Source organism: Tamandua tetradactyla, chromosome 6, assembly GCF_023851605.1.
Source record: "Tamandua tetradactyla isolate mTamTet1 chromosome 6, mTamTet1.pri, whole genome shotgun sequence".
Lineage (NCBI taxonomy): Eukaryota > Metazoa > Chordata > Mammalia > Pilosa > Myrmecophagidae > Tamandua > Tamandua tetradactyla.
In genome coordinates, this window is record NC_135332.1 from 104,802,795 (window position 1) to 104,817,128 (window position 14,334).

Genomic DNA, 14,334 nt, shown 5'->3' on the forward strand with positions numbered 1-14,334 from the left:
TAAATTTGGTTGTTGTTTTTTCTATTTCTGAAAACTAAGTTTTTGGGATTTTAATTGGTATCGCATTTAATCTGTAAATTAATTTAGGTAGAATTGACATCTTAACTTTATTTAGTCTTCCAATCCATGAACCATGGTATACCTTTCCATTTATTTAGGTCTTTCATAATTTCTTTTGACAATTTCTTGTAGCTTTCTTTGTATAGCTCTTTTGTATCTTTAGTTCATTTATTCCTAAATATTTTATTCTTTTGGTTGTAATTGTAAATGGAATTTTTTTCTTGATTTCTCCCTCAGATTGTTCATTACTAGTGTATAGAAACACTACAGATTTTTTATTGTTGATCTTGTAACCTGCCACTTTGCTGTAGTCATTTATTAGCTCTAGTAGTTTTGCTGTGGACTTTTCAGGGGTTTTGACATATAGTATCATATCATCTGCAAACAGCATGAGTTTTACTTCTTCTGTTCCAATTTTATGCCTTGTATTTCTTTTTCTTGTCTAATTGTTCTGGCTAGAACTTCAAACACAATGTTGAATAACAATGGTAATAGTGGACATCCTTGTCTTGTTCCTGATCTTAGGGGGAAAGTTTTCAGTTTTCCCCATTGAGGATGACGTTAGCTGTGGGCTTTTCATATATTCCCTTTATTTTGTTGAGGAACTTCCCTTCTATTCCTATCCTTTGAAGTGTTTTCAACAAGAAAGGATGTTGAATTTTGTTAAATGCCTTTTCTGCATCAATCAAGATGATCATGTGGTTTTTCTTCTTTGATTTGTTGATATGGTGTATTACATTAATTGATTTCCTTATGTTGAACCATCCTTGCATACCTGGGATGAATCCTACTTGGTCATGGTGCATAATTTTTTTAATGTGCTGCTGGATTCAATTTACAAGAATTTTGTTGAGAATTTTTGCATCTATATTCATTAGAGAGATTGGTCTGCCATTTTTTTTTTCTTGTAATATCTTTGTCTGGCTCTGATATGAGGGTGATGTTGCCTTCATAGAATGAGTTAGGTAGTTTTCCATCCTCTTCAATTTGTTTGATGAGTTTGAGCAGGACTGGTACTAATTCTTTCTTGAATGTTTGGCAGAATTCACATGTGGAGCCATCTGGTCCTGGAATTTTCTTTTTGGGAAACTTCTTAATGACTAATTCAATTTCTTTATTTGTGATTGGTTTGTTGAGGTCACCTATTTCTTCTTGAGTCAATGTTGGTTGTTCATGCCTTACTAGGAAGTTGTCCATTTCGTCTACATTGTCTAGTTTATTAGCATAAAGTTGTTCATAGTATCCTCTCATTACTTCCTTTATTTCTGTGGGGTCAGAAGTTATGTGTCCTCTTCTGTTTCTGATTTTATTTATTTGCATCTTCTCTCTTTTCCTTTTTGTCAACCTCACTAAGGGTCCATCAATCTTATTGATTTTCTCATAGAACCAACTTGTAGTTTTGTTGATTTTCTTGTTCTCAAGTTCATTTCTGCTCTAATCTTCATTATTTCTTTCCTTTTGCTTGCTTTGGGGTTAATTTGCTGTTCTTTCTCTAGTTCTTCCAAGTGGACAGTTCATTCCTCTATTTCTGCTCTTTCTTCTTTTTTGATATAGGCATTTAGGGCAATAAATTTCCCTCTTAGCACTGCCTTTGCTACATCCCATAAATTTTGATATGTTGTGTTTTCATCTACATTTGCCTCGAGATATTTACTCATTTTTCTTGTTATTTCTTCCTTGACCCACTGGTTGTTTAATAGTGTGTTGTTGAGCCTCCATATATTTGTGAATTTTCTGGCACTCTGCCTATTATTGATTTCCAGCTTCATTCCTTTATGGTCTGGGAAGGTGTTTTGTATGATTTCAATCTTTTAAATTTATGGAGACTTGCTTTGTGACCCAGCGTATGGTCTAACCTTGAGAATGATCCATCAGCACTTGAGAAAAAGATGTAACCTGCTGTTGTGGGGTGTAATGTTCCATATATGTCTGTTAAGTCTAGCTCATTTATTGTATTATTCAAATTCTCTGTTTCTTTATTGATCCTCTGTCTAGATGTTCTGTCCATTGATGAGAGTGGGGAATTGAAGTCTCCAACTATTATGGTAGATGTGTCTATTTCTCTTTTCAGTATTTGCCTCATGTAATTTGGAGCATTCTGTCTCGGTGCATAAATATTTATGATTGTTGTGTCTTCTTGTTGAGTTGTTCCTTTTATTAATACATATTGTCCTTCTTTGTCTCTTTTAATTGTTTTACAATTGAAGTCTAATTTGTTGGATATTAGTATAGCTGCTCCAGCTCTTTTCTGATTGTTATTTGCATAGAATATCTTTTCCCAACCTTTCACTTTCAACCAGTGTTTATCCTTGGGTCTAAGAGCATTTCCTGTAGGTAGCATATAGATGGGTCCTGTTTTGTAATCCATTCTTCCAGTCTATGTCTTTTGATTGGAGAATTTAATCTATTAACGTTTAGTGTTATGCTGCATGGACAGTACTTTCTTCTACCATTTTGCCTTTTGGATTTTATGTATCATATCTAATTTTTCTTCTTTTTTACCTTTACTGATATCTTCATTTTTATACTCTTCTCCACACCTCTCTCTTCTGTCTTTTCTTATCTGTCTCTAGTGTTCCCTTTAGTATTTCTTGCAGAGCCAGTCTCTTGGTCACAAATTCTCTCAGTGAATTTTTGTCTGCAAATGTTTTAATTTACCCCTCATTTTTGAAGGACAGTTTTGCTGGATATAGAATTCTTGGTTGGCAATTTTTCTCTTTTAGTATTTTAAATATATCATCCCACTGTCTTCTCGCCTCCATGGTTTCTGCTGAGAAATCTACACATAGTCTTATTGGGCTTCCCTTGTATGTGATAGATTGTTTTTCTCTTGCTGCTTTCAAGATTCTCTCTTTCTCTTTGACATCTGATATTCTGATTAGTAAGTGTCCTGGAGTATGTCTATTTGATTTTGTTCTATTTGGGGTATGCTGAACTTCTTGGATCTGTAATTTTAAGTCTTTCATAAGAGTTGGAAAATTTTCAGTGATAATTTTCTCCATTCATTTCTCTCCTCCTTTTCCCTTCTCTTTTCCTTCTGGGATACCCACAGCACGTATATTCATGCACTTCATGTTGTCATTCAATTCTCTGAGTCCCTGCTCATATTTTTTCATTCTTTTCCCTATATTTTCTTTTGCTTGTCAGATTTCAGATGTCCCATATTCCAGTTCACTAATCCTATCTTCTGCCTCTTGAAATCTGACATTGTAGGTTTTCATTGTTTTTTTCATCTCTTCTACTGTGCCTTTCATTCCCATAAGTTCTGTGATTTGTTTTTTCAGACTTTCAATTTCTTCTCTTTGTTCATTTCTTGCCTTCTTTATATCCTCCCTCAATTCATTGATTTGATTTTTGATGAGGTTTTCCATGTCTATTTGAACATTCTGAATTAATTGTTTCAACTCCTGTATCTCATTTGAATTGTTAGTTTGTTCCTTTGACTGGGCCATTTCTTCAATTTTCCCAGCATGATTCTTTATTTTTTGCTGGCTAGATATTTAATTACCTTAATTAGTTTATTCTGGAGATTGTTTTCACTTTTTTTTCCTAGGATTTTCTTGCTGGATGACTTTCTTGTTTATTTGTTCTTTGATAGTCAGTTCAGTTTATTCTAGTCCTCTAGCTTAGGTTTTGTTTAACAGATCAGAATTTTTCAGTTCTTGTGCTTTTGTTTCTTGCCCTGCCTGTATGGTGCCTTTCCCTCACCCCTTAGGAGGGTCTACTTAGGTTACTATAGACCCCAGTCAGATTTTCCCAGACCAAACTGATCTCCTCTCAGGAGGAAAGAGTGACTTACATCAGTTTTCCCTGAGGGTGGGAAAGGAAAACTCATGAGGCCAGTGAGATGGGGTGGCCACCCCCATCCCCTCTCCTCTATCTCTTGCTCCAAGGAGGGGATGAGCAGAAAAAGGAGAAATAGCAGGGAGACGCTCTCTGTAGCAGTTCTGCTGCAACTCATTTTCCCCAGCATCCCTCCTGGCCCTCAAGACCATCAAATCACCACCCCATGTGTACATTCTTTCACCAGCTCTGGCCCCTCCCAGCCTGGACCTACAGCGCCACATTCATCCATGTCAGTGCAAACTCCAGGGACAAGAACATGCTCTGAACATAGGAGGAATTGGGTTCACTCCCTGTTCGCAGCCATTTCTGCAGCAATCAGGTAAGGGGATAACAGCTCACATTCAATGAGTACATTTACTACCTCCTACTTTGTAAAGATAGTGCTGAGTGCATTATGTATGGATTACTTTAATATTTCAAACTGGACACACACAAAAAACCTGTGCAAAGACATAACTTTTATTCTTCCCTTTAACAGATCAAACAACTGAGGCTTAGTGACGTTATGCAAGTGTCCTGAAGTTACAGGGGGAAGAGTTTCTGGACCCAGGTCATATAACTTCTGTGCCCTTGACAGACTTTTATGAAAATATATGATCTTAGTTAAAGCTCTAGAAGCATTTTCCCATGGTAACATTATTATATATAGTCACTGATTCTAAAACCCTAACAGTAAACATCATGAGTTAAGGTTTGGGGGGCCTGGTCCAGGAACCTTCACATTATTTATTGTTGCCATAGGAAAATGCATTCCAACTTTCCAATAGTCAGTTCAACAAATGAATGCTTGGAACACAACAAATTTCAATATGGGAACTTCCAGGCCTCATGGAGGTGCCCACATTTGCATGCATGTGCATTAATTATAGCTGAGAGTATAAAAAGGCACACACACACACACACACACACACACACACACACACACACACTACCACCACCACCATGCTAACAGAATAGGGGTTAAGAAATCCTTTTGATGTTGTTAATCCACAAAGTTTCTTAGATGAAAGAAAACAGAAGACAAAATTACTATTCAATAACAAAGAAACCTTTAGGAACATATTGCATCTCATTAAAAAATGCCATTTTTGGTCTACAGCCCCGGGTAGGTTGGCTTTAGTGGTGATCTGTGGAAAATGTCACTTCACAACTCAGCTGGAAGAGGGTATATTTTGTGGAGCAGGGCAATTCTGTTTTCAAGGAAACCAGCAAAGAAAGACAGGAGAAGAGAAAATATTTGGTTCTAAATGATTTGGTAATTTGCAGATTCCATAACGCTATTCAGAAATGGTAAGTTGTGTTATCTTCTTGGGCACTTTATGAAGAACAAAACAAAACAAATATTGTCATTGAACAATAATTCATGGTGGATTAAGTTTCTTTTACTGTTAATATTTCAGCCTGACTTCTATACAACCTTTCTAATTGGAATCTTGAGAGATTCATGAAAATATGTACTATGAAATACTTGAGGTAAGTTGAGAAGGGCTATTATTTCTACAGAAAAAGAGAGAAGACGTAAATGGCTTGTTGCCACTTCATATCCTTGGTTTTGCCACATCACATCCTTGGTTCTGCCACTAAGTGACAGATGCTGGTTTTGTTCAACATTTCAGGCTGATGATTCACCGACACCAAGGCTCTGGGAGGGTTGCGCTGTCACTACTCACAGTTGTCTCATACTTTGGAAGGCTCTCCTATCTAGGAGAGGAAGAAGGAATTCCTTCCTAGAAACACCCCAAGCTGCTTCACAACTCAGCCACTCCATGAGGGTAACAATTAATTCTCATTTGCTGGTGACATGTTTATCCACTGACTCAAGTCCAGTCAGCTCTGGGTCAAGGTTGCTAATGAAAGTACAGAATTACCAAATGACTCGGGAGTCCCACTTCTAGGCATATACCCCAGAGAATTGAAGGCAGGCACTCAGATACTTGCACCCTGATGTTCTTAGTGTTATTCATAATTGCCCAAAGGTAAAAGCAACCCAAGTGTCCATCAACAGAAGACCATATAAATGTGGCCTATCTATACAATGGAATATTGGTACAGGGTTTCTGTTTGAGGTGATGGACAAATTTTGGAATTGGACGGTGGAGATGGTAGCACAGATTGTGAATGAAATTAACACCAACAGATTCTGCATTTGAATGTGGTTAAAGGGGACACTTTAGGTTGTATATATGTTATTAGAATAAAAACAACAAAAAAACCCCAGAGAACTGTATGAACACTAATGTTAAAAAAAATGCTACTGAGCTCATCTTACAGATGCCAAAGCATGGCCTAGCTGGGGTGACACAACTCAGGAACTCAGGCTCCCCAGCTGCTTTCTCTACTTGTTACCCAGCTGTCTCTAAATGAAAACCATCATTCCAAGTGATCACTTTGTGGGGGTAGCACGAACCTCATCTTGTGAACAACAACAGCAAACCCCAAAACAAGTCCCAAAATCTATAAACAGAGGCTATGGGGAGCACAGACTCTCAAGTCAGACTTTCTGGGAAAGGATCCCAGTTCCCATATCAGTACTTATGAAACTGAATAGCCCTGAGCAAGTTATTCAGCATCTTTATACCTCAGTCTCCTCAGTTATACAGTAGGGATTTTTAATAATTCCAATTATATAGGATTGTTGCCAGAATTAAACAAGTTAATATATGCAGAATGCTGAGAACAGTGCTTGGCACACAGTGAGTTCAGTATAAAGTATTGCTGTCATCATCATTATCATCATGAATATATCTTTAGAAAATATGTCTGGGAAATATCTCTGGGTATTGGGATCAAAGATGATATTCACTTTTTCACTGTGCTTATGTGAACAAGGAACATGCAACGGTTTTGTAATTAGTAAAGCATGCATTAATTTTACATGGCAATTTTGTTTATAGTGACAAAATCTGCAAACCTGTAAGCTTATCTTCAGAAAAAAGAGCTGCGGTGTGTTTTTCAGTGATGGAATATATAAACCACATGCACGCTGACAGAACTCCCATAGCTTGGAAGAAACAGCAATCTGATTATTAATACCCGAGAACTACAATGCACAAACTGCTGCAAGCAACCTCCTGTTTTGGAAGTCAAGAAACTCTGAAAAATGGCTTCCTGACAGCTAGCACAGGGGAGCCTGATTTCTTGGTATGTGTTTCTCTTTCCATGCCAATTATATTTCTGCAATCACAGCATGAAACTTCCAGATTTCATCCTACACTCTTTCTGTCCTCAGATATTTATAAACCATCTGTCTACTATTTAAATAGCTAGCTATTTTCACTATAAACATTACACAGCACTAATTGACCCACTTCTCTATGAAAAACACTTTTTGTAATTAAGTACTAAGCCCAATCCAACCATCTTTGAGCTGAGGGTGATTAAGAATGGAGAAGATAACACATCATAAAGGAAGTACAAGAATGGGGCCATGGAGAATGATCTTTGACTGGCACCCATGACGGAGAAAGGGCACTGAGGCTCCCAGGCCATACATGCAGGACAGAATGTGAAGCATTTCATTCTCTACACCACGGCCCCACTGGCCCAACAGTAGGGAGGTGAGTGGCAACTACTTTTGAAAAAGGTCTGCAAATGACTGTTAGCAGTGGCTCCTTATTGTCATGTGCAGTGGTTATATTTTAGCACGGTGGGAAAGGAGGGGTTATCAAATTAAGTCTTATCGAGATCATGCTCAGTGTGAGTTGCATCCCAGGGCTTATAACCATTCCCTCTCTCCAGCAGGTGAAGACAGTGAAGCCAGCATGTTTTAAACTTGGCAGCCATTTCCAGTGGCCAAGCATGGTCCCATAGGTGTTTGCTGGGAGGCTGCTGGCATAGAAGGCATCAGTTAGTGGGTTACTGGGGCTGGTCTCCCAGTGTCCCTTCTGCATTTTGAGTCCTCCATGCTTTCTCCTTTCAGCCTCAGCACTGCCTACCTGCTCCCCTTCTAGACTGTCATACCCCTTCTTCCAGCCTGGGTTTTCTCTTACTGCCTCCAGCCACTAATGAACAGGATCAGTTTCAAACCTTTCTCTCTCCCCTTTTTTCTAAATGGATTTTTTTGGGGGACAGGGTGCATGGCCCAGGAGTCAAACCTGGGCCTCCCGCATGGAAGGCGAACATTCTACCACTGAACCACCCATGCACCCTTAAATGGATTTTTATTATGTGATTTTGCTCCAAGTATCTATAAGCAAAACTGATAGGAATGAATGAAAGAAGAAAGAGAGAGAGAGAAACAAAGGGAGAAAGGAAGAAGAGGGAGTAGAAAGGAAAGGAAATAAGAGAGGAAAGGAGAGGAACAAGTCTTAAAATCCTCAGGCAGTACTCACAGAACAAGCCCTGAGGCTCTTAGCCATCTTCATGGCTTGTCTTGTTGACCTCCACTTCCCCCAACTTTTCCCCACCTCCTCTTCATATTCCCTGGGTTCCCCCACCATGTCCCCACCCCTCTTCCCTTTGGCAGAGAGATCCTGCAGACCAAAGGAAGGGATACTGTTTGCTAATAGTTGGCAACTGAGTTCCCAAAGGTTCCATTAGATTCATTGCATCTTGGAAGAAACTTCTACCTGTTCACCCATCTCTACTCTCTCCTCCTGGTCCTCCCAAACCTACCATCTCTTTCCCCATCTCCTTTGTTTTTCCTCCTCTTTTGGTCTTCTAAATGTAGGTGTGTCTAAAGATTCTTTTCCTTTCTGCCATCACTCCACTGCCTCTCAGGCTTCCTATGGATTCTTCTGCTAAGCCTGACTCTCAAATTTTATTGCTAGACTTGACTTCTCTCCTGAGTGGCTGGCCTCTATCCTCAACCATCTACTCAATGTTGCAATCACTATGTTCCAATGGCAACTTAAATAAAATGTATATAAAAGCAGAACTCATCCTTTTCCCTGAATTTGCCTCACTCCTCCCACATTCCCAATATATGCTAAACCATTCTCCTCCTCTTACTGACCAAAGTCTGAAATTGGAGTCATCTTGGACCTTCCTCTCCTTTGCACCAGCACAAAATTCACCTGAGTCAAATTTGCTCTCTCCTTCCCATATTTTTCCAGCACCCTCTCATTACCTCTTGGCTGGGCCACTGTCACAACCCGTTAACTGCTCTTCCCATCTCCCCACTTTGGAGTCCATCCATGACTGCCAAAATAATTTCCCAAAAAGGTCTGATCCTACTCATCTGGTATTCAAAGTATTCTGTGATTTACCTTCTAATCTACTCTTTCACTTACTTTCCAACCTTACTCTCTATGTTGCCTACACTATTGGTACTGAAAACACTCAATATTCTTTATATGTTACCCATAACTTTTGGTCTCTGCCTTTGCAGATGCTGTCCTCTCAGCCTGGATGGTATTACCTGTCTTACAATCCACCACCTTCAGGATTCCCAAATGGCAGCTGCATGTGGGCTCTTTGCCCACCGACCCATCTGTAGCATTTTATCTGTGTCAGTCTTGTGAATTATATGACAGTTGATACTGGTCTATCTTCCCAATTAGACACATCAGGCAGAGGAAAGCCTTGACTGATTTGCCCCTCAACCTCCTGTGGCACCTCATGCAGATGTGCCCCATCCACATGGGGATCTGCCAACCTCCAAATGAACAGCCATGGAGAAACCCAGATACTCATCCTTCACTTAGACCTCTACTAGGTGTGGCAAGAAATGTGTAAGAAGACAACCACTTTGTTCCTGCTCTCCAGGAGCTTCTGGCTTCATTGTAGAGAATAGGCTAATAGGTATTAAACAATAAAAAAGCAATAGAAGGCAGAGAACAGGAATATGGACACTCTAAATATTCCAAGAAGTCAGAACAGAAGTCCCATTTTTAGGGAACTCAATTGGATCTTTAGTAATAGGTTTATTTTGAATAGGTGAAAAGGGTGATAGGAGTAACAGGATTAGAGGCACAAAGCCAGAGCAAATGGAGTTGTTCACAGGATATTGAAGAAACCTGCTTATTTAGGGAAGGGAAAGGCAGGGGGAGGAGATGGGGACCCAATAACCATCCAGTTCCTGCTGATGCTAGAGCCTGTATGCATCATGTCACTTAACACCCACAATACGCAGCCAAGAAGATATGATCATTATCAATTTTGTAAACAAGGAGTCTGAGGCTCCAAGAGATGAAGCCAAGGTCACACAAGATTAAGTGACAGAGCTGGGATCTAAAAGTTAGTCTGCTTCCATTGCACCATGCTGGCTCCTCTAGAGGAAGACATACAATATTACCAGTGTTTATTTCAGAAGGGGATGCTCTTGTACTTAGGAGTAAGTCAAAGCGTAAAGCACAAGCACAGTGCCTCTCCTGGGCAGGTGCTTGGAACATGCCAGTTGACTCCAAACCTAAGTCTGTCCATTCTAGTGGGAGAAGAAAGAAAGCTGGTCAACCAGGAGAGTACTCTGGGAAGACAGAAACATGGCAGCCTAGGATTGGCTGGTTCCTCCAGACTAACAGAAGGCTCAGAGAGGAACAAGGCTAAAGAGGTTGGGTTAATACCTCAGACCCCAGCCTATTTCAGCTACAAAAGAAGATAAATAAATCCAGCTAAATGCAACTCTGCTATGACTGAACACTCATCCTCAGAGGTGGTGGGTGAGGAGAAAATGGTGAGAGGAAACATACCTGGTCTCATTGGCACACCGGATCCTGCAGCCTTCCTTGGGAATCACCAAGCCCAGGTGCATTCGGAGCCTACAATTGGTGGGCCCTGTGTGAGGCCACACATGTGTTCCGGGGTGCATTACCGAATATTTGATCTGTGCAGAAAACACAACACTGCATTCAGCCGTTTATCGAGAAGCGGGGGAACTGCTAGATTAGTGTGATGACACCACTCAATTCGGACGTGAGAGCCTATGTAAGGCTCAGAACTTACATCTCACCTCGTTTCTTTGTGAAGGAACTAAAAATATGCACTCGTATTTTCCACAAAGTGAGAAACACTGAGCACTTCCTACCTTTGACTCTGATGTCAACCACAAGAAACTGCTTCATGAAAAAGGAAGTGAAAACAAGAGGCATTCACTGGGCCAAGGGAGCTATAATTTCTTTCTACAATGAAGGTCAGCCTTCCCTCATTTCTGATAGCTCATTCTATCCTTCTCAGCACTGGACACATCAGTGGTACCTGCCCTCTTCTGCATCCTGTGGTCTCAGGAAACGTTTCCAGTAAAGCACAGGTTTTAGGAGCTCCTTTACAGGCATTTTCATTTTTCCTTCCTAGAACAATAAAGGACAAAATTATCATTAGGAGCAAACTGGAGTAAGGCCTTCACTCATCCAGGTCTGACCAGATGCAAACGATAACTGTCGCCCTCACTTTAGGAATGAGAAGCCGAGTAAATACAGGAAGGCAAGGTGTCTTGCTCAGACAGATAGCGGTTGGCAGAGCGGGACTCTAATTTCCCCAGGTGATGCTGGTTTATTTGACTAAGGATGTCTAATAATACAGAGCATCGTTGAATGCTTTTTCCCCCTGCCTTGGAGTAGGCAGAATGACTGTCCCTAAAAGAGGTCCACAACCTAGGCCCCAGAACCTGTGAATATGTTTTCAGGCATGGCAAGGGAGAACCAAGGATGCAGATGCAATTATGATTGCTAATCAGCTAACTACAAAATAAGGAGACTATACTGCATTATCCAGGTGGGCCCAATGTAGTCAAAAGAGTTCCCTTAAATGAAGAAGAGGGAGGCAGAAAAGTCAGTGTGAGGATGAGGCAGTGAGAGAAAGACTCAACCAGACACTGATGGCTTTGAAGAAGGAAAGAGCTGTGAGCCAAGGAATGCAGGGAGCATGAAGAAACTGGAAAAGACAAGATAGCTGACTCTCCCTATAGCCTCAGCACAATGGCCCTGCTGGCACTTTGATTTTAGCCCTAGGAGACCATTTTGAACATCTGAACTTCAGAACTGTAAGATAATAAATGTCTGTTGTTTTAAGTCACTAAGTTTGTGGTAATTTGTCACAGTGGCTACAGGAAAGTCATATACCTGCTAAGGAAGGAAAATAGCGTATACTATATTTCTAAACTACAAATGGATTTCAAAGACTATATTAAAGAGTTGTCTGAACACCATCTTTAACTGGAATTGGACATCTTTTTTAATGTTCAGACCATCCTTTATATGTTGACAAAGAATCGGATTTGAGTGAAGGGGGAAAGAGAACTTCAAGGGGTGAACCAACCCGAGTCTCATAATACTAGATACCAATGACAGGTACCCAAAGGCAGTGCATCCAGCCAAGTGTATGTTCTCCCATGTTAAAGGCAGGGTCTTCTGAGGGCTAAGCTCAGCCTATGCGGCCGCTACCGCTACTCTGTTGGTTTGAGTTAGATTCTAAGTAATTAGTCTCTGTACCCCAGGCCTGTTTTCTGTGAAGGACTTTGGCAGGAACATAGATTCTGAGATGGCCTTAAGCATCCCTGGGCCAAGCACATTTCATCACCATTTGCAGGAGAAGTTGTTCTCAGGAGTACACACAGCCTCATTCACTCTTATGGTGAATAAAACAATAGGTTTTAAAATACACACACACATACACACACACACACACTATTCAAGTTTCCTACATGGGATTGCTGCATCTAAAGCTGAGTTTAATTTTAATTAATTAATTAATGTTAGTTGTGTTCAAAGATAATGATGCACTGGGAATAAAGTGAGGGTTAAAGGATACGCAACCTAAAGATATTCTCAAACGGGCCTTAATCCTTTGGAAAACAACTGATCTATATTAGCTTTTTATAAGTATCCCTTTTTCCCTCTTAACAGAGTAAAAGATTAGTTGCTATGTTTTAGTTATTAATGGAGTGCCCAAAAGAAGTTAAATGGTGAATGTCATTTTGAACAAACATATTCTTGCATAAGCCAGCACAAAGCACTTTTTGAGCCCTGGCTTTCCATTCATCCAATCTGCAGGGTCTAGGGATGGCTACACTTTCCACAGGCAAGGTGGTAAGGGCTGAGCATGTGTCACTTTCAGAACAGGCATGTCTCACCTGAATCATGGGCAATGACTAACCTAATGGATTGTGTCACTAAGATCCCCATCTGCGCAGGACTGGGTTAGACAGCACCTCTAGGGACTCATCATTTAGACTTACATAACTTTTCTACTCTGTAAGCAAAACAGATTCTCTTTAGGGGAAAAATGCTGTATAGCCATTTGCGGATTGCCGGTAGTAGTTTAAATTATTCACACTTGATCCTGAGGATGCCTGAATGTAACACCAGTTCCCTGGTGCCCACTGTGGCCCAGGAATTGCTCAACATGCTTTATTTTCATGGAAGCACTGATCTGAGGCCCACAGCCCCTGGGGATGGTAGCACTGCCAGTGTTGTGATTTACAGAAGAGGAACCAAGCCACAGAGGGCTCACACAACTGGTAAGTGACAGAGCTGTGAATAGAACCCAGCCAGATTGGACTCAGGGTCCATGCTGTTACCCTTGACCTTAAACTGCCTCTCCACCCGTGCTATTTTTTCACAATGTACTATTACTATGTGATAGTAATATGGTATTGTCATCATTTATTAGGGAACTGTGCATCAACCCCTATGCCGAGTGCTACTGATTCTAATAACAAACCCATCCTTAAGGAACTGCTTTCATTGTCAGTTTTCAGATGAGGAATCTGAGGTCAGAGAGATCAGTCAAGTGCTCACATCACACAGCTAACAAGCAGGGCAGCCAGGACTCAACTCTGGGGGTGCTGCTTTCCAGAGCCTCAGCTTTGGAACACAATTCTTCATTCTGTTGCAGCTGTGCTAGAGCAAATCACTCAGATGGTCCATGCAACTGCAACTCAATGTGGCTTGGTAGGGTTTTGTTGTTGTTTTCAAATTTCTCATCAACTTTTTTTTCCTTTTGTAATTTTATTCTAATAACATATATACAACATAAAATTTCTGTTTTTTACCACATTCACATATATAATTCAGTTTTGTTAATGACATGCTAGCATCAGCACCATCCATTACCAAAACTTTACAATAAACCCAACTAGAAACTCCATATAACTCAAGCATTAACTCCCCATTCCCTACCAACAGCCTGGCCCCGGGTTCACCCATGTTGTCTCATGCACCAGAATTTCATTCCTTTTTATGGCTGAGTAATTTTCCTCAGTATCTATATACCATATTGTGTTTATCCATTTATTGGTTGATGAACCCTTGGATTATATCCATCTCTGGCAATTGTGAATAATGTTGCTTTGACTATCAGTTTGCAAATATCCATTCAAGTCCCTGCTTTCAATTATTTTGGGTATAAACCTAGAAGCGGGATTGCCAGGCCATATGGTAATTCAATACTTAAATTTCTGAGGACCTGCCAAACTGCGTTCCACAATGGATGCACCATTTCACATTCCCACCAGCAATTAATGAGTGTTCATATTTCTAGACATCCTCTCCA

General features: G+C 40.3%; 1 protein-coding gene across 8 annotated transcripts in view; it reads right to left on the reverse strand.

Moving 5' to 3' along the window:
- The window catches only part of ASPH (aspartate beta-hydroxylase), a 272,195-nt gene that overhangs the window by 18,347 nt on the left and 239,514 nt on the right, over positions 1 to 14,334 (reverse strand). For all 8 annotated transcript variants that reach the window (XM_077166854.1, XM_077166851.1, XM_077166849.1 and 5 more), the window contains 2 exons: positions 11,041 to 11,132; positions 10,536 to 10,669 (listed from right to left, as the gene is read on the reverse strand). In XM_077166854.1, the coding sequence (XP_077022969.1) occupies positions 10,536 to 10,669; positions 11,041 to 11,132 (226 nt within the window). The remainder of the gene's footprint in view (positions 1 to 10,535; positions 10,670 to 11,040; positions 11,133 to 14,334) is intronic.